Here is a 13,830-nt window from a genome sequence, read left to right as displayed (position 1 = left end):
CAGATTGTATGTTTCTTTGCTAAGCTGATTGCTCATTTCATACACTTTCATACAGATGAGAGAAAAACAACTGATAGAGTTTTTATTTAGTACATTATATGGGGGGCATTACAGCTATGGCCTAAAGTTTTGCATGACGCCCTACAGAATTAATAATGTTACGTTGACATATTGAAATTACATATCACTTTGTAGCTTACCAAAAACTGAAAAAACATGAAATATTGTACTATGACTTTTGTTAAATAAAACATTGAAATTATGTTCGTATAGTTTTTTTTTTTTTTTTTTTTAAATTACGTCTGCATCCTAATATTCTACCAGGTGATGCAAAACTTTTGGCCGTATATGTAAATTATACTTGAGTAAATAGCCTACGGAGTGGTACTGACAACGACTGTAGCGCGTCGTGCATACCGCTCCTGCGTGTCCATGTGCAGACTAGCAGCACTACACTGAAAATGCCCAGCGGCGCCGTGCCCACACCTGTCTGGCTCAGGCTTAAAACTTCCACGGCAAATTCCAAGTATATGTATTGTTGATATTAATTAACACATGCATGAGTTCTCCGGTGTTTGGCTACCTATAATATTAAATCAGGTTCAAAATGGGCTTTGTGTTAAGAAGAAAAAAAATTGTTAAAATAAGCTTGTTTTTTTGGCTGATTAAAGGCCTGTTTTATAAAGATTTTAGGTCCACGATTCATTTTCTGGTCACAAAGTGTGCAAGGCTCCTCATATTCTGCCATTCCAGGTACTGTATACATTTAAGATTTAGTCTGAAAAAAAAAAAAAAGAAAACACACTCCAAACTGGGATAAATTCTATAAAAAGAAAAAAAAAGTGAACTTTGTTTCTTAGCATACAGAATACACTTAATTAGTTCATTTAAGCTTAGCCTTAAAACTCTTTACCAGTCAGACTATAACAAAGTTTCAAAGAGAAGTTGAATTATTACCATTTAAAAATTGACCCAATATAATGTAAATGAGAAAGTACATTTAAATAAGCTGTCAACACATTAAACATGCAAGGTAATTTTCTACAACACAGACATATACCTAATAAAGGGATTAACTGAACCCATTGTTTCATGCAAGGGTCACCGATTTTCTTATAAAAAAAATTTTGGTCAAACGTACACAGTAGCCTGTACAAAAACAGGTTTAGCCAACAGATGCAAGGATGACATCTACTGCGGTCTCTTCTGTGCTCCGCACTGTCACCTGCATTGTGACTCCATCAGCTAGAGCAAGCCTGGAGCGCACCAACACGTCATGGCCACCTCTGAAAACACCTGGAAAAGAACAGGTATACCAGAGGTTTCAGCACATATAATGCACATGGATATTTAAAAATTACAAATAAAATAACTCCTGTATTAACATAGATTATATAGAACTACCTTTACTTGTATCACCCTCAATTTGTCTAACACATTCTGCTTCAGACCAAATGTATTTTTTTTTTTTTAAAAAAAAAAAAAAAAAAAAAAAAAACACCAGAATTCTCTCAGCTTACCTGCGAGGAACAGCACATGTGAGTTTTTGTTCTCTGGGACCTTGTCTGATCTTTCACATGGCTGCATTCCCAGGAAGCTAATAATATTACCAACAGCCTCTGCAATAAAAAGTACAAGAATACGTTATTTAAAATTACCATGAAAGGTGGCAACACGCTGTACATGAACACTTGAAAACTAAAATGCTATTAGTAATAATTTCTACAACAACGTTTTTCTGTTGTAAAGGTTATTAAAATATACAGTATTATTAATAGTTATATAGCTGTGTATACTGCACTTGTAATACAAGTATGCAGTAGACCAGTTTTTTCAAACCTTTTACTAGCACCAAGGCCACCTTTGCATACAGTAAAAGTACATTTTCTCATAACTCTTCAATGTTCAGGCTGTGGTTAAATCTAGACCCAAACAACTGCATTATGCTCATTCTGAATTTCTTGAAAGTAATTATGTAGGTGCCTGTAATGGGAGATGTGTGCTAACTGTCTGGCGCATGCGTGGTACTGCAGGACGAGGGCAGCAGCCTCGTAAGATCCGCCTGTCAGTCATGACGATGACATAGAGAGGTGGGGAAGAGGATGTACTGGCTTTCCCTCTCTCCGAGTGGTTGAGAAGCAGGCCTTGGGGGATTGCTCGTCCCATAAGTACTGCACTTGGTTAGGCATTTGGGTGGTCATGACTGAGAATACACAGAGACGCTGGCCGAGAAGGCCGGTGTAAACATAACAGAATGCCAGCGGTTGGAGCAAGTGACAAAATTAGGCAAGCACAGCTGAGGAAGACATCCAGCCTTAAATAAACCAATTATTAAAATACACGGTTATGTACCCGAGGGGACGTGTGTAGTGATAGGGAAACTTGGTCACACCAGTGTATAGTGCACAGCTAAGTGTAGGACGGGACCCAAGCTGACCGGCATAGCAGCAGTATAAGAACATAAGAAAGTTGTGTAAGCAGCACTTTTGTAGTTTTATTACTGTGTTTTATTTTCCCTTTTTCTTTCGAGTATCTGTGAGTGTGAAAGCATTGGACTATACTGGTATTGGTATTACTGTGGACCTGACTACCGTTGTCGGTATTCAGGCCACGGACAACACCGCCCTCTGTAGGCTACAGAGAAAATTTAAAAAATAAATAAATAAATAAATAATAAAACCGAGCACCAGCGCGGTGTTGCAACGAAACCTTCTGTCTCCTGTGTGCCAGTGAATTGCCCACCACCCTTCCACAGTGCCATACAAAGATCTGCTAGTTTATAGTGCAATTGACTTTGCATTTGCTAACCTAGCAGTGCTTAGTATGATTGCAGTTCTGTATCTGTATGGACAGATTCAATAAATGCATATTAAGAAAAGGCTTTCTGCAACCTTCCATAAACAACTAATTCAATATGACCATTTACAATTTAGCAACAGACTGGATGCATAGGGATTTAGACTGGTCCCAGTAAACCAAATATGTGCTAAAGCATTAACTGTAAATGCCAGTTCTTTGCAAGAGGAATGTTGGTACCTTCAAGAGTTTTTACAGAAGCAAGAGCAAACGTTTCTTCTTTTTCAAATTCATCTCCGACTTCTTCCCATGCAGCTCCAAAGTTGGGTTTTAAGACCCTCTGTATGTGGTCAGCCACAGTTACCTCTAGGTCTTCCAACTGGAAAAGGACAACAGGGACTTTTAATAACAGCATCTGAAATTTTTGAAATTCGGTCTTTCATAAGCCATGGCCAATACCTACCTATTTATCTATCTACACACACACACACACTACCTACCACATATTCATCGTCGTAACCGTCTTCATCTGGCTCCCCAGTGTTTGGGTCACAGTCACGTACCAAATACTTCATTGTGCAGCTGAACGTACAAGAAACTAGAAAACAAAAGAATACACTTTTAAGGGCATTTCCTAACTAGCAATTTATTGGTAAACACTAACCATATAATTGATCATCTAACAAACCAAGGTATTGTTTAAATACTTTCAAGTCTTTGGAACATGATATTTGAAGACGGAAAACCAGACATCTACAGTTCATATTATTCAGTCAGTTGTACACAGTCCACAAATGCACTGCACATACTAAGGGTGATAGCAAACAATATTCATTTAAAAATGTATCTCACTTTGCATTAGATCAACCACTGTGAATTAACCCATCAGCCTAAAAATGCCCCACATGTACCTGCAGTGGGATCATCATCAGGCAGTCTGATAAGAGTGTAACATGACCCAGGCTGGCTATATGGTAAATCAAGTGCCGGCACATAATGGACCACTTCATAAGCTTCCGAAGGTTCCATCTGCACCATAACTTTCTGTAGAAGCTGATCATTCAAGGTATTTGTACAGTCAAACTGTAAGATTAAAACAAAAAATGGAAGTGTTAGATAAGGACAGACAGCGAGGACAAGTATCTCCATGCTTCCCCAAATTCTGATACTATCAATAACCTGTGCTTTGCAAGTGTGACACACTTGGCCGGTCCCTTTACAGATCCTCAGATTCTTATACTCTAAATTAAAAAAAGGTAAAGATTGTTGTAACCAAGTTTAGTAAAAATGGAATAGGAAAAAAATAAATAAGACAGCAGTCATACCTGAAATACCATGTGATTTGTGAAAGTGTGTTTTATGCAGCGAACCACATACTCCGTCTCCGCCTCTGTGAGCTGAACTGGATCAGAAGATTTGAACAGAGGACCCAGGGCCTTAAATTCAGGTATGGCTGCCAGTTGTTCTGGAAAAGAAATGTACACTTAAGATCCTATTTTTCTACAGGGTTGCAGACCCACCCAAACATATCTTTTGTTTTCTTAAAAAAAGGTTATGGTTATAATGTATTTATTTATTTTTCTGATTTTTTTTCAGAACTTACCTTGATATATGTCTTGACGAGATGGACCCACTTTCTCTGGCATTTTACTGGTAACCACTGTGGCAATTTCTAAATAGCAGAGATTAAGAATTTTGTAAACAAGACTATGTTCCATTTTTATATTGGCAAAACTATGTTGTTGCAGTAATGACAATGTAATATCTATCTATAAAAGATCTTACCTGTTTTCTGTTCATTAATTGGTGCAGAAGCCAGAGGAACAGTTTTCATATCAAATGGCTTTTCTGTGGGCTCAAGAGTATACTGATGTAGAGATTTTTCCAAGCCAGGGACAGATACAGACAAACCTGCAAAACAATTTATAAGGTTATGTTTCTATTTAAAGTAGCATCATCTTTGGAAGGTAAATCGGTCCAAAAATGCAATATCGTACAATGAACACATTCCTTTTAAAACTTATGAAGAAAATGATGTCCTTCATTCAAAACTTTCTCTCAGACACGAACGCAATGCGTTTGCTGTTCTGAATTTTATGGTAAATTAACTACTAACACCAGTGTGGTGCATGCATCATTGTAGTAGAAAAAAAAAACTTGCCAACTGGTACACCTTCTATTAAAAGTCAAGGGAGTAAAATAGACCAAACTTTACAGAACAGCTGGTATCTAGCAAATGATTACTTTTGTTTGAACTTTGAAAGAATAAGTCTTTCTTCTCACCATTGAAAATGTAGGCAGCATTCAGTGCTTTTTGTTTCTGCAAGAGCACATTCATATAGAATGTAGCTCTGTCACGTACTTCGTCATCACTGTCCATCATACACCTGTAACAACAACAAAAATGTTACACCAAAATGCTTAGCCAAGGACTTGAGGTTAAATAAAATACAATAATTAAATGAATAAATAAAGCTACATATGTTGAAACACACACATGCCTAATCCTCACCTCTGTAAAAGAACAAGCACACTGGGTAGAAGGTCATCATTCTGAGCTCCAAACTTAGCCAAAGCACTCACAGCAGCTAAGGAAAAAGATTTTGGGGATATGAACTATATTGTAAATAATGGCTACTCTAAGATCATGTTCATTGTTGTAACAGTCAAAAGCTTATAACTTGCTTTATTTTATTTCCTACAATGAAATACCAAACCGCAAGTTTCCCTACCTGCTCGTACAGCTTCACTCTCAAGAACAACCCTGTTAAAAATGAAGCGGATGTATTTGGAAGGCGTGGGGGTCCTGGGTCCTTCCTTGCCCAGCATATGCAAGATCTTGGTGGCCAGAACAGTGTGCTCACAGTCTTCAATGAACTCACACAGGTGAGCAAGGCCAGTTTCCTTACTCTCTGGGTTCTCCTCAATGATACTTATAATGCAGTCCACAATAGCACGCTTGTACTCAAATCCACCCTGACAAGAAAAAAAGTCACCATCATATTTATAACCAATTCCCCAGCTATCTTTCAGAGACACTAGTTTTCTGTTTTAAAAATAACTCTTAATATCATCCTTTGTTTTGTGGTCATGTAAATAAATATACAACTTACATCATCCCTGAGCATGTTGGAGAGGAAGTTCATCATCACACTGTGCTTGCGGGGGTATTTCTGACAGAGTGCACTGATTGCCTGCACCACAACCACCTAAAATACAAGACTTCATTTAAAGCAGGATGTTCTATTTTTCTTTACTTAACATTTCAGTCACATCCTTCAATGACAATATATGTATTTGTTTACCATTATACCAAAATAAAAGTGAATAATACCTTCAGTAAATCAAATAAAAAGCTTGACTAAGTACTGACAACAATTCAGTGTATGTTTATTAAATTTAGTATGGCCTCAACTGGATTGATGACAGCACCTAGGAAGTGTATCACACATAGTTGTACAAACTGTTTTGCACAGTAGTGGGGGATCAGTCTCAAATACTAAAATACTTAAAGACTACTTTTTACCAACTCAATCCAACAATACTAGATGCTTGATATTTTCACCCACTGTTAAAAGATTTAACCAAAATCAATTTACCTTAAACTCATCTGATATTTCAGACACAAAGGATGAGATCTGTTTCATAAGCCTGTCCACACTGCTCTCGCTGCCGGTTTTCAGCAGGGTGGTGATTGCCAGGGTAGCAATGCTGCGATTTGAGTCTGTAATTAGATTCTCCAAGTCCAAGTTACAAGCTGTTACTGCTGATGGATGTTTCATCGCCACCTAACCCAAACACAGAAATAAATGTTAAGCAAGTAAAAACCCTAATTATTTTGTGTTGGATAGTTTTCACTGTTCCTAGAACAAGCAGTGTGTTAATGCATTCTGACTGTGCTATCTGATGGTGACACTGCTGCTCTTGACACAGTTGTCATAATTTTAACATCACCACATATGTTCACAAACAAGTCAGTTACAAAAAAAATACATTAATAAAGGGGTTGACAAATAAAACATCTGCATCCACACCAATATGTAGAACTTTTTTTTCCCCCCAGCACTTACAGAAAGTAGCTTCCAATGTTTTGTTACTTACCTTATTAAGAGTCCTGACTGCTGCATATCTCAGAGCTGCTTTTGGAGAGCTACAGAACAACTGGAGCACTGTTTAAAAAAAAAAAAAAGTTTAATATGGCTGGGTGATTAATTACTACAATCACTAAATAAACATAGCTCCTCTCTACATATTGCATCTTAAATGCACCTGAGACAGCTGGTGCAAGCTCCCTTGCTGTGCAGTTGGGAAGATGTACAATGGCAGAAGCTGCTTCATATACCACCATCTCATGCTTATTCCGCAGGCAACTCTCAATGAAGTCAAACAAAGGATTGTCATGTCTGCAAACAATAACCAAAATCAAAGTTAGCTGAAAAACAGAATTCTTAATTTCACCGGTCGACAATTTAACATGTAAAATTAAACATTGAAAGTCCATTTAGTGAAGACTGCTCTGGAAATAAAGAAGCGCCTACCCGCTATCTGTCTCCTCCAACAGCCTGCTGGCAATACGTATCAGCATACAGTATGCAAACGGGGACTTCAGGCCAGACTTGGTAAATTTGTTCAACATTTTCGATACAGCCAGGCGGTCATTTTTTCTCAGGTGGTAAAGAAGACCTAATGCATGGTACTATGTGTGTAATAGTAAAAAGAAAGGAAATGCACTTACTAAAATAAACAATGAGTACAACAAAGTAGAGGTCTAAAACTACAAAGTAAAAATGTTACTGACTATATGAGATTTGTTTAATTAAGACAAACACACAATTATAAAATGAAATGGGGGTCAGTTTGTCATAGTTGAAATGTGTGGCTTCACCATACCTTAAATATATACAGTTGGGTCATCTTATAAATGAAAAATGATTGATTAAAAATTTTTTTTAAAAATGCAGCATTACAAAAATGTATATCCAGCATGTTTTTATCCCCCATGTGGATTCAAACATATAACCACAAACTACAAAGTGTTGATCTAAAGCAATTCCGTCAGTGAAAGCTATTTGTGAAATTGAGCAGCTCAGCACATGCTTACCTGTACCATCATGTTGTCACTAGAGGCAGCCTCCTGAGCCTCATTCACCCAACGTTTAACAACGTCATAACTCATCTTCACCATATGCTAAAAACAACAAGGACATTACTTGCTAAATTAATCTCAAGACTTATTGCAAGTGTTCACAAACACTACAAAATTACAAAGACTGGTGGTGTTTTACCTACATCATGCAAAAGTATTCAAGTAACAGTTGAACGTGACAACAAACTTGAAGCTTACTTTATTAACTTACCAATGAGGAAACCAATGCAGAGCTCGACACACTGGGCACTTTATCCACAATGGCCTGTTTCATGTATCTCTCGATTGCTTGCAACATGGTGGTCTGTGTAACATAAAATACATACTATATACATCGTACACATACATATTATATACAGTACCAATTAACAATTTGAGTACACTTGCTGGAAACTAGATTTGTTTCATAACTGACAATGTTTTACGTCGTATACGTTTCTGTAAATACTTGAAAATGAAAACACGTTACAATATACAAAACAAAACACAAGGAGTATCAAAGCAATGTTCAAGAAAATTGAAAATTGTCTAAATCTTGGATTCCTCAAAATAGCCTCCTTTGCTTTAATAACAGCCTCACAAACATGAGGCATTCGGTTAACAAGTTTCAGCAAGAAATCACCCGACATGTCTTCCCAGCTCTTCTGCAGCAATTCCCGGAGATTTAGGGCACTTGTGGGTACTTTGCTTTGACTCTTCTGTCTAGTTCATCCCATACAAGTTCTATGGGAATGAGGTCTGGAGACTGGGCAGGCCAGGTCATTAGACCGAGTTGTCCTTCACTTTCCTTCTTCGCCAGATAGTTCTTGCACAACTTTGAGGTGTGTTTCGGGTCATTATCTTGCTGAAGAACGAAGGACTGCCCAACTAGCTGTAATCCTGATGGAATGGCATGCCTCTGAAGTATGCTATGATAGTCATGCTGGTTGAGCTTGCCATGGACTTGGTAAAGATCACCAACTGTCACCAGCAAAGCAACCCCAGACGATGACACTGCCTCCTCCATGCTTGACAGTGGGAACCACACATGCAGAACTCATGGGCTCAACCTCTCTTGATCTTACAAATACTCGGCGGTTGGACCCAGATATTTCAAATTTTGACTCATCGGTCCATAAGACCGACTTCCACTCCTCAAACTTCCTGTTTTTGTGTTTTTTGGCCCAGGCAAGTCTCTTCCTCTTATTCTGCACTCTTAACAATGGTTTCTTTGCAGCAATTCTTCCAGTTAGGCCAGCTTCACACAATCTCCTCAGAACAGTTGATGTTGAAACATCTGTACCTCTAGTAGCATTTAGCTGAGCTTGTATTTCAGGGGGAGTTAATCGCCGGTTTCGAAGACTTGTGACTCGAATGAACTTGTTCTCTGATTCTGAGGTCACCCTTGGCCTGCCTGACCTTGTTCTGTCCTCATGAGTGCCAGTTTCTTCAAATCGTTTGATAGTCTTGGCCACAGCAGTTACAGACACTTGCAAAGTTCTTGTGATTTGTCTTAAATACTGACCTTCATTTCTTAAAGTAATTACAGACTTTCTTTGCTTAACTGAGCATATTTTGCCATTTTCTGCTCCCTTACATTCAGGAATGACAAACTTGTGCCTATGCTACCTATATTTATAGTAATCATGGACCCTCACCTGTTAACAATAACTGGTGATAAAAGGTTAATTAGGTAACATGCTAGTTAACTCACAGAACATCTAACAAAGACATCTAACAAAGCCAGTGTTCTAACACAGTGTTATACACATTTCAGACTTTTAACTGACTTGGGCTTCAGACTAAAATCCCCTTGCTTTGGGTGACCATTTCTTTGAAATTGACAAGATTTACATTTTCATTTAAAAATAAAATTTTTGAATGCAAATCACTTATGATTATCAGCTTACATAAGTACACGTATCATATAATGAAATATTAAGTGTTTATAGACAAGTTTATACAGTTAAATGCATAGATAATCCTGAAAAACCTGGTTTCAAGCAGGTGTACTCAAACTTTTGACTGGTACTGTATATACACATACATATCATATATTATATACACATAACATACATACATACACATATATATATATATATATATATATATATATATATATATATATATATATATATATATATATATATATATATATATACACACATATATATATATATATATATATATATATATATATATATATATATATATATATATATACCATGCTTGGCGGGTTTTGCGGGTTGCTTTCAGTGGGTTGAGGAGAAGGGGCTGACTGAACCAGGATAAGGCAGTGATTGCCTGCAGCCGACCCTTCAGTTTAGTATTCTTACTAGGCTGTGAGATCTGGAGACTTGTGACTGTGATGCATAATGAAACAAGGTGTTTTTTTTAGTACTTTCACCTTGTAATTGAAAGACTACAATTACAAGTACTTAATAAAATTAATAGGCACTCACATCAGTAATACGGCAAAGAGCTCTGATCGCAGGGCCCCTGTAGACATCTTCCTTTCCTGTCATATCCTTGGTCAAACTACAACGAAGCAGCAGAGAATCTACATCATAATACAATCATTTTTATATGGCCAAAAAATAAAATTGTACCATCTATGAACTATTTTGTTTGTAGAATAACCATGTATAGAAGAAAAATATACGCATGAACAAAAGTTAAGCAGCTAAATTCAGGGAATTACAGGTACTTTGATCAAGTAAAGTACGCAGTGCAGCTGTCTGTTGTTGATTATGAATGAATGCAAATAAATTCTAAAATGATATACAATTAAAAAATTGACTTACAAAAAAAAAAAAAAAAAAAAAAGCAGCATTGAATACAATAAGCTCAGCACTCTTGTGTTGTCCAAGTAATTTTATGTATGACAACTTTAGAGAAAGTACCGTCAGGGTCAAAACATTCTGGGAATGGGAAATTTTAATGTGGACAAAGAAATGTTCCCAAAGAAACATCCTTACCTGCTTGTGACAATGATCACATCCTCGGAGATGTTTGCCATCTCTTTTATAGTCAGGTAGCACATTCTTCTCAGTGTTTGCTGTAAAATAAAAGTTTTTTAATATAATCATGGGATGACTGGCAAAAACTGTGAATAAAGATATTTGTGTCTGAAAAATCAATACCCTCACAAAACTAAAGGCTGCATGTTCTGTTAAGCACTAAAGCCAGAAAGCAGGGTAAAAACATTGTGTTCAAAAACAGGTTATCTACAAAAATAATTATATTATTGGCATTTTAAAAATGCACAGATGCCAAGCAATGTTTGGGTTACTGAATGTTGTCAAATATTTAAATTACAATATTTTTGTTGCAGAAACCTTATCTAACAATGTTATTTGCCAGTCAGCTATAGAAAATATGCATTATAGAAAACAAAATGGTACTTACTTCATTCGACTGAAACAGCCTGGTCATGGCAAAAAAAGCTTCTGTAGCTTCAGTTGTTCCAAAATGCTCACCCTATAAAAACATTGTTCAATATTTATACAAAAAAAAATTATATTTAAAGTTTTATTGATATATTTATTTTTATTACAGATTTATCAAAAACTACCTTGTCTTACCTGGTTCAGGAGATAAATAATCTTTGTGAGGATATGAAGGCATCTTCTTGGGTTTATTGGAGTTTCATTAAAAATACGAGCCTGCAAACAATCCACGCAGAAACAGATTAGGAAATAAAAAGGAAAACAACACAGTCAAAATTGACCTACAAGGTTTTCTAAACCAGGCTGAATATAAAACAGTTTTAAAATATACATGACTGGCCCGTGGAAATAACTGTACGTACCCAAGGTGATTTTGCTACAGTTAAAACATAACTAGTGTTTCTTAGACTCTTTCCTTTGCATAAAAATCGTAGTAATAATAATACATACAACGACTACTAATTATAAATGTATGTACAGTATTAAAGATTTCATTGAAACTGTACTGTCCTACCTCTTGAAGAACAGCACTCTTCTCCAGATGTTGAAAAGGGTTAGAGCCACTTCCTAGACAAATAAAATTAAAGGTAAGAAAGGGCTTTATAACTACATAACAGAAACATCAGATACTGGCTACATGCGCTGTTTAGGGTCATCTAAGCGATATATAAAAAAGGAAAGATATTCGAACCTGATACCATAAAAATAAAGTTAGACACTTTTTAAACATACTTTTGGTATATCCTGGTACACCGTCATACAAATGTATCAACCTGGGGAAACTGATGATTCAGATCAGACTGGGGTGCTACGCTGGGTGTCACAGCTGGCAGTTGTACACATTCTGAAATTGTACCTACTGCTTGCTACCAATACCGGTCAATTAGTAAATTCCGTCTTATTAATGATGACAAAATAAACATTCCGGGCTAATGTTAATTATATTACACCATCTTCATTATTTTATTTTACGACTTCATAAAGTGTCCGATATCGCGTCAGAATCTGGCCCCAAATACTGCTCCAATCCCAGAAGAAAAAGTAAGAACAGGTCGAGGCTCGTACGGCCTGCCTACAGTACGGTACACATTCGCTCGGACACCCCTCTGACTAACAGTGTTATAACACTTAGCTTGTAAATAAAATTTATGTGATTACTTACCAGACTCCTCGTCCTTTTTGTCAAATTTCTTAATCATGTTTTTTTTTTTCTTTGTAACAGTATTGTTTACTATTGACTCTGCACTGCCACGATCACAACTTCCACATCACACTGAGGTTGCTGTCAGTCAAACCCACGCCCCGCCTTTCCACGTTGACGGCACTGCAACGTGGACACGTAGCACAGCAATTTAGGGAGTGGAATAAGCGTGCATATCCACGAAGTTTACACTTGACCTCCAGAGATTGTTACGTTGGCGATTTCTAACTAAGGTCTGCTAAACGAAAACTTAAAATAGCATTGTGAAATATAAGTGAATAGAGCGATGTAGGTGTATATTTACAATCGACTATTATCTCTAGTCGACTGTGTGTGGTCGCATGGATCTTGCTTACATTGAGTGAATCTTGTGGCAAACGTAAACATGAAAACGTTAACATATACAGCAGCTAAAACTGGTTTGAAAGGGCTTATTGTATATTCTCGATCAGTCTACACCAGAGATCTCCAACCCTGGTCCCGGAGAGCCCCTATCCAGCAGTTTTTCTAGGTGTTTTTACATCATCAGTGGCTAAAGATCTGGAACACCTGGTAATCTTGACTAATTAAGGCAATAATTGGTTCAATTAAGTAACTGAGAGATTGGTTGGAATGAAAACCAGCAGACCTATTAACTCTTCAGGACCAGGATTGGAGACCACTGGTCTACACAGATAACCTGTATACTCTCTCACCTGAATAAACCTATTCATAACCTCCTGTCAAGAACAGGGCTTGAGAATTGTAATGGTCACTTTTTTTTTTTTACCTCTAGAGGGAGCAGTAAGATCATCCATAAATGGGCTTTAGTTTATTGAAGACATTATGAGGTTGAAAAGTCTTGCTAACTCTATAATGCATTCAATTAAAGATTATATTCATTGTTAATAATCAGTGTTTATAATTTAACATGCAGTTAAAAAACCCAGGTCTGTCATTAAAACTGAAAAGATTAATTGCTTTCTTGCTTTTGCTATCAGCTCTTGGCCTCTGATAGAGAAGGCTTCAGTGCAGAGCTGCTTCCCTGCAGCAGAGCACAGACTCAGTGATAACCCATCCAAGCCTGTCCTTGCATTCACATTCAAAGAGCTATCAGTTATGACTTTGCTAAGCAGGAAGAAAAGCTGAAGACTTGTGGCTTCTGTGTGATGTAGAAGTTGGTGAATGGATTAGAAAAACAATGCACTGACTATGACGCACAAAACAACAGATTATCAGTTTGGATCCCCATCAGCAGTAGGCGTCGCTGAGCAGTGATA

The 13,830-nt window shown here is 37.0% G+C and overlaps 1 protein-coding gene across 2 annotated transcripts; it reads right to left on the bottom strand.

Annotated features, from left to right (window-relative positions):
- Positions 1 to 268: 268 nt before the first annotated feature.
- Positions 269 to 12,663, bottom strand: LOC121319877 (coatomer subunit gamma-2). 2 transcript variants are annotated; one of them, XM_041257793.1, is made up of 25 exons: positions 12,533 to 12,663; positions 11,885 to 11,937; positions 11,506 to 11,586; positions 11,330 to 11,401; positions 10,900 to 10,979; positions 10,384 to 10,459; positions 8,154 to 8,246; positions 7,898 to 7,984; positions 7,335 to 7,492; positions 7,066 to 7,199; positions 6,898 to 6,965; positions 6,396 to 6,584; positions 5,910 to 6,005; positions 5,529 to 5,772; positions 5,309 to 5,384; positions 5,080 to 5,183; positions 4,582 to 4,707; positions 4,400 to 4,468; positions 4,122 to 4,261; positions 3,708 to 3,879; positions 3,297 to 3,394; positions 3,037 to 3,175; positions 1,521 to 1,619; positions 1,142 to 1,296; positions 269 to 778 (listed from the first exon to the last, which is right to left on the bottom strand). In XM_041257793.1, exons 1-24 carry the CDS (start codon positions 12,567 to 12,569, stop codon positions 1,166 to 1,168), a joined length of 2,622 nt encoding a protein of 873 aa, XP_041113727.1. In that variant the 5' UTR covers positions 12,570 to 12,663; the 3' UTR covers positions 269 to 778; positions 1,142 to 1,165. The 2 variants fall into 2 exon arrangements, with proteins under 2 accessions (XP_041113727.1, XP_041113726.1); XM_041257792.1 differs by having other exon boundaries at positions 269 to 1,296.
- Positions 12,664 to 13,830: the final 1,167 nt, after the last annotated feature.

This window comes from Polyodon spathula, chromosome 8 (genome assembly GCF_017654505.1).
Source record: "Polyodon spathula isolate WHYD16114869_AA chromosome 8, ASM1765450v1, whole genome shotgun sequence".
Lineage (NCBI taxonomy): Eukaryota > Metazoa > Chordata > Actinopteri > Acipenseriformes > Polyodontidae > Polyodon > Polyodon spathula.
This window is presented reverse-complemented; position numbering and strand designations above follow the sequence as displayed.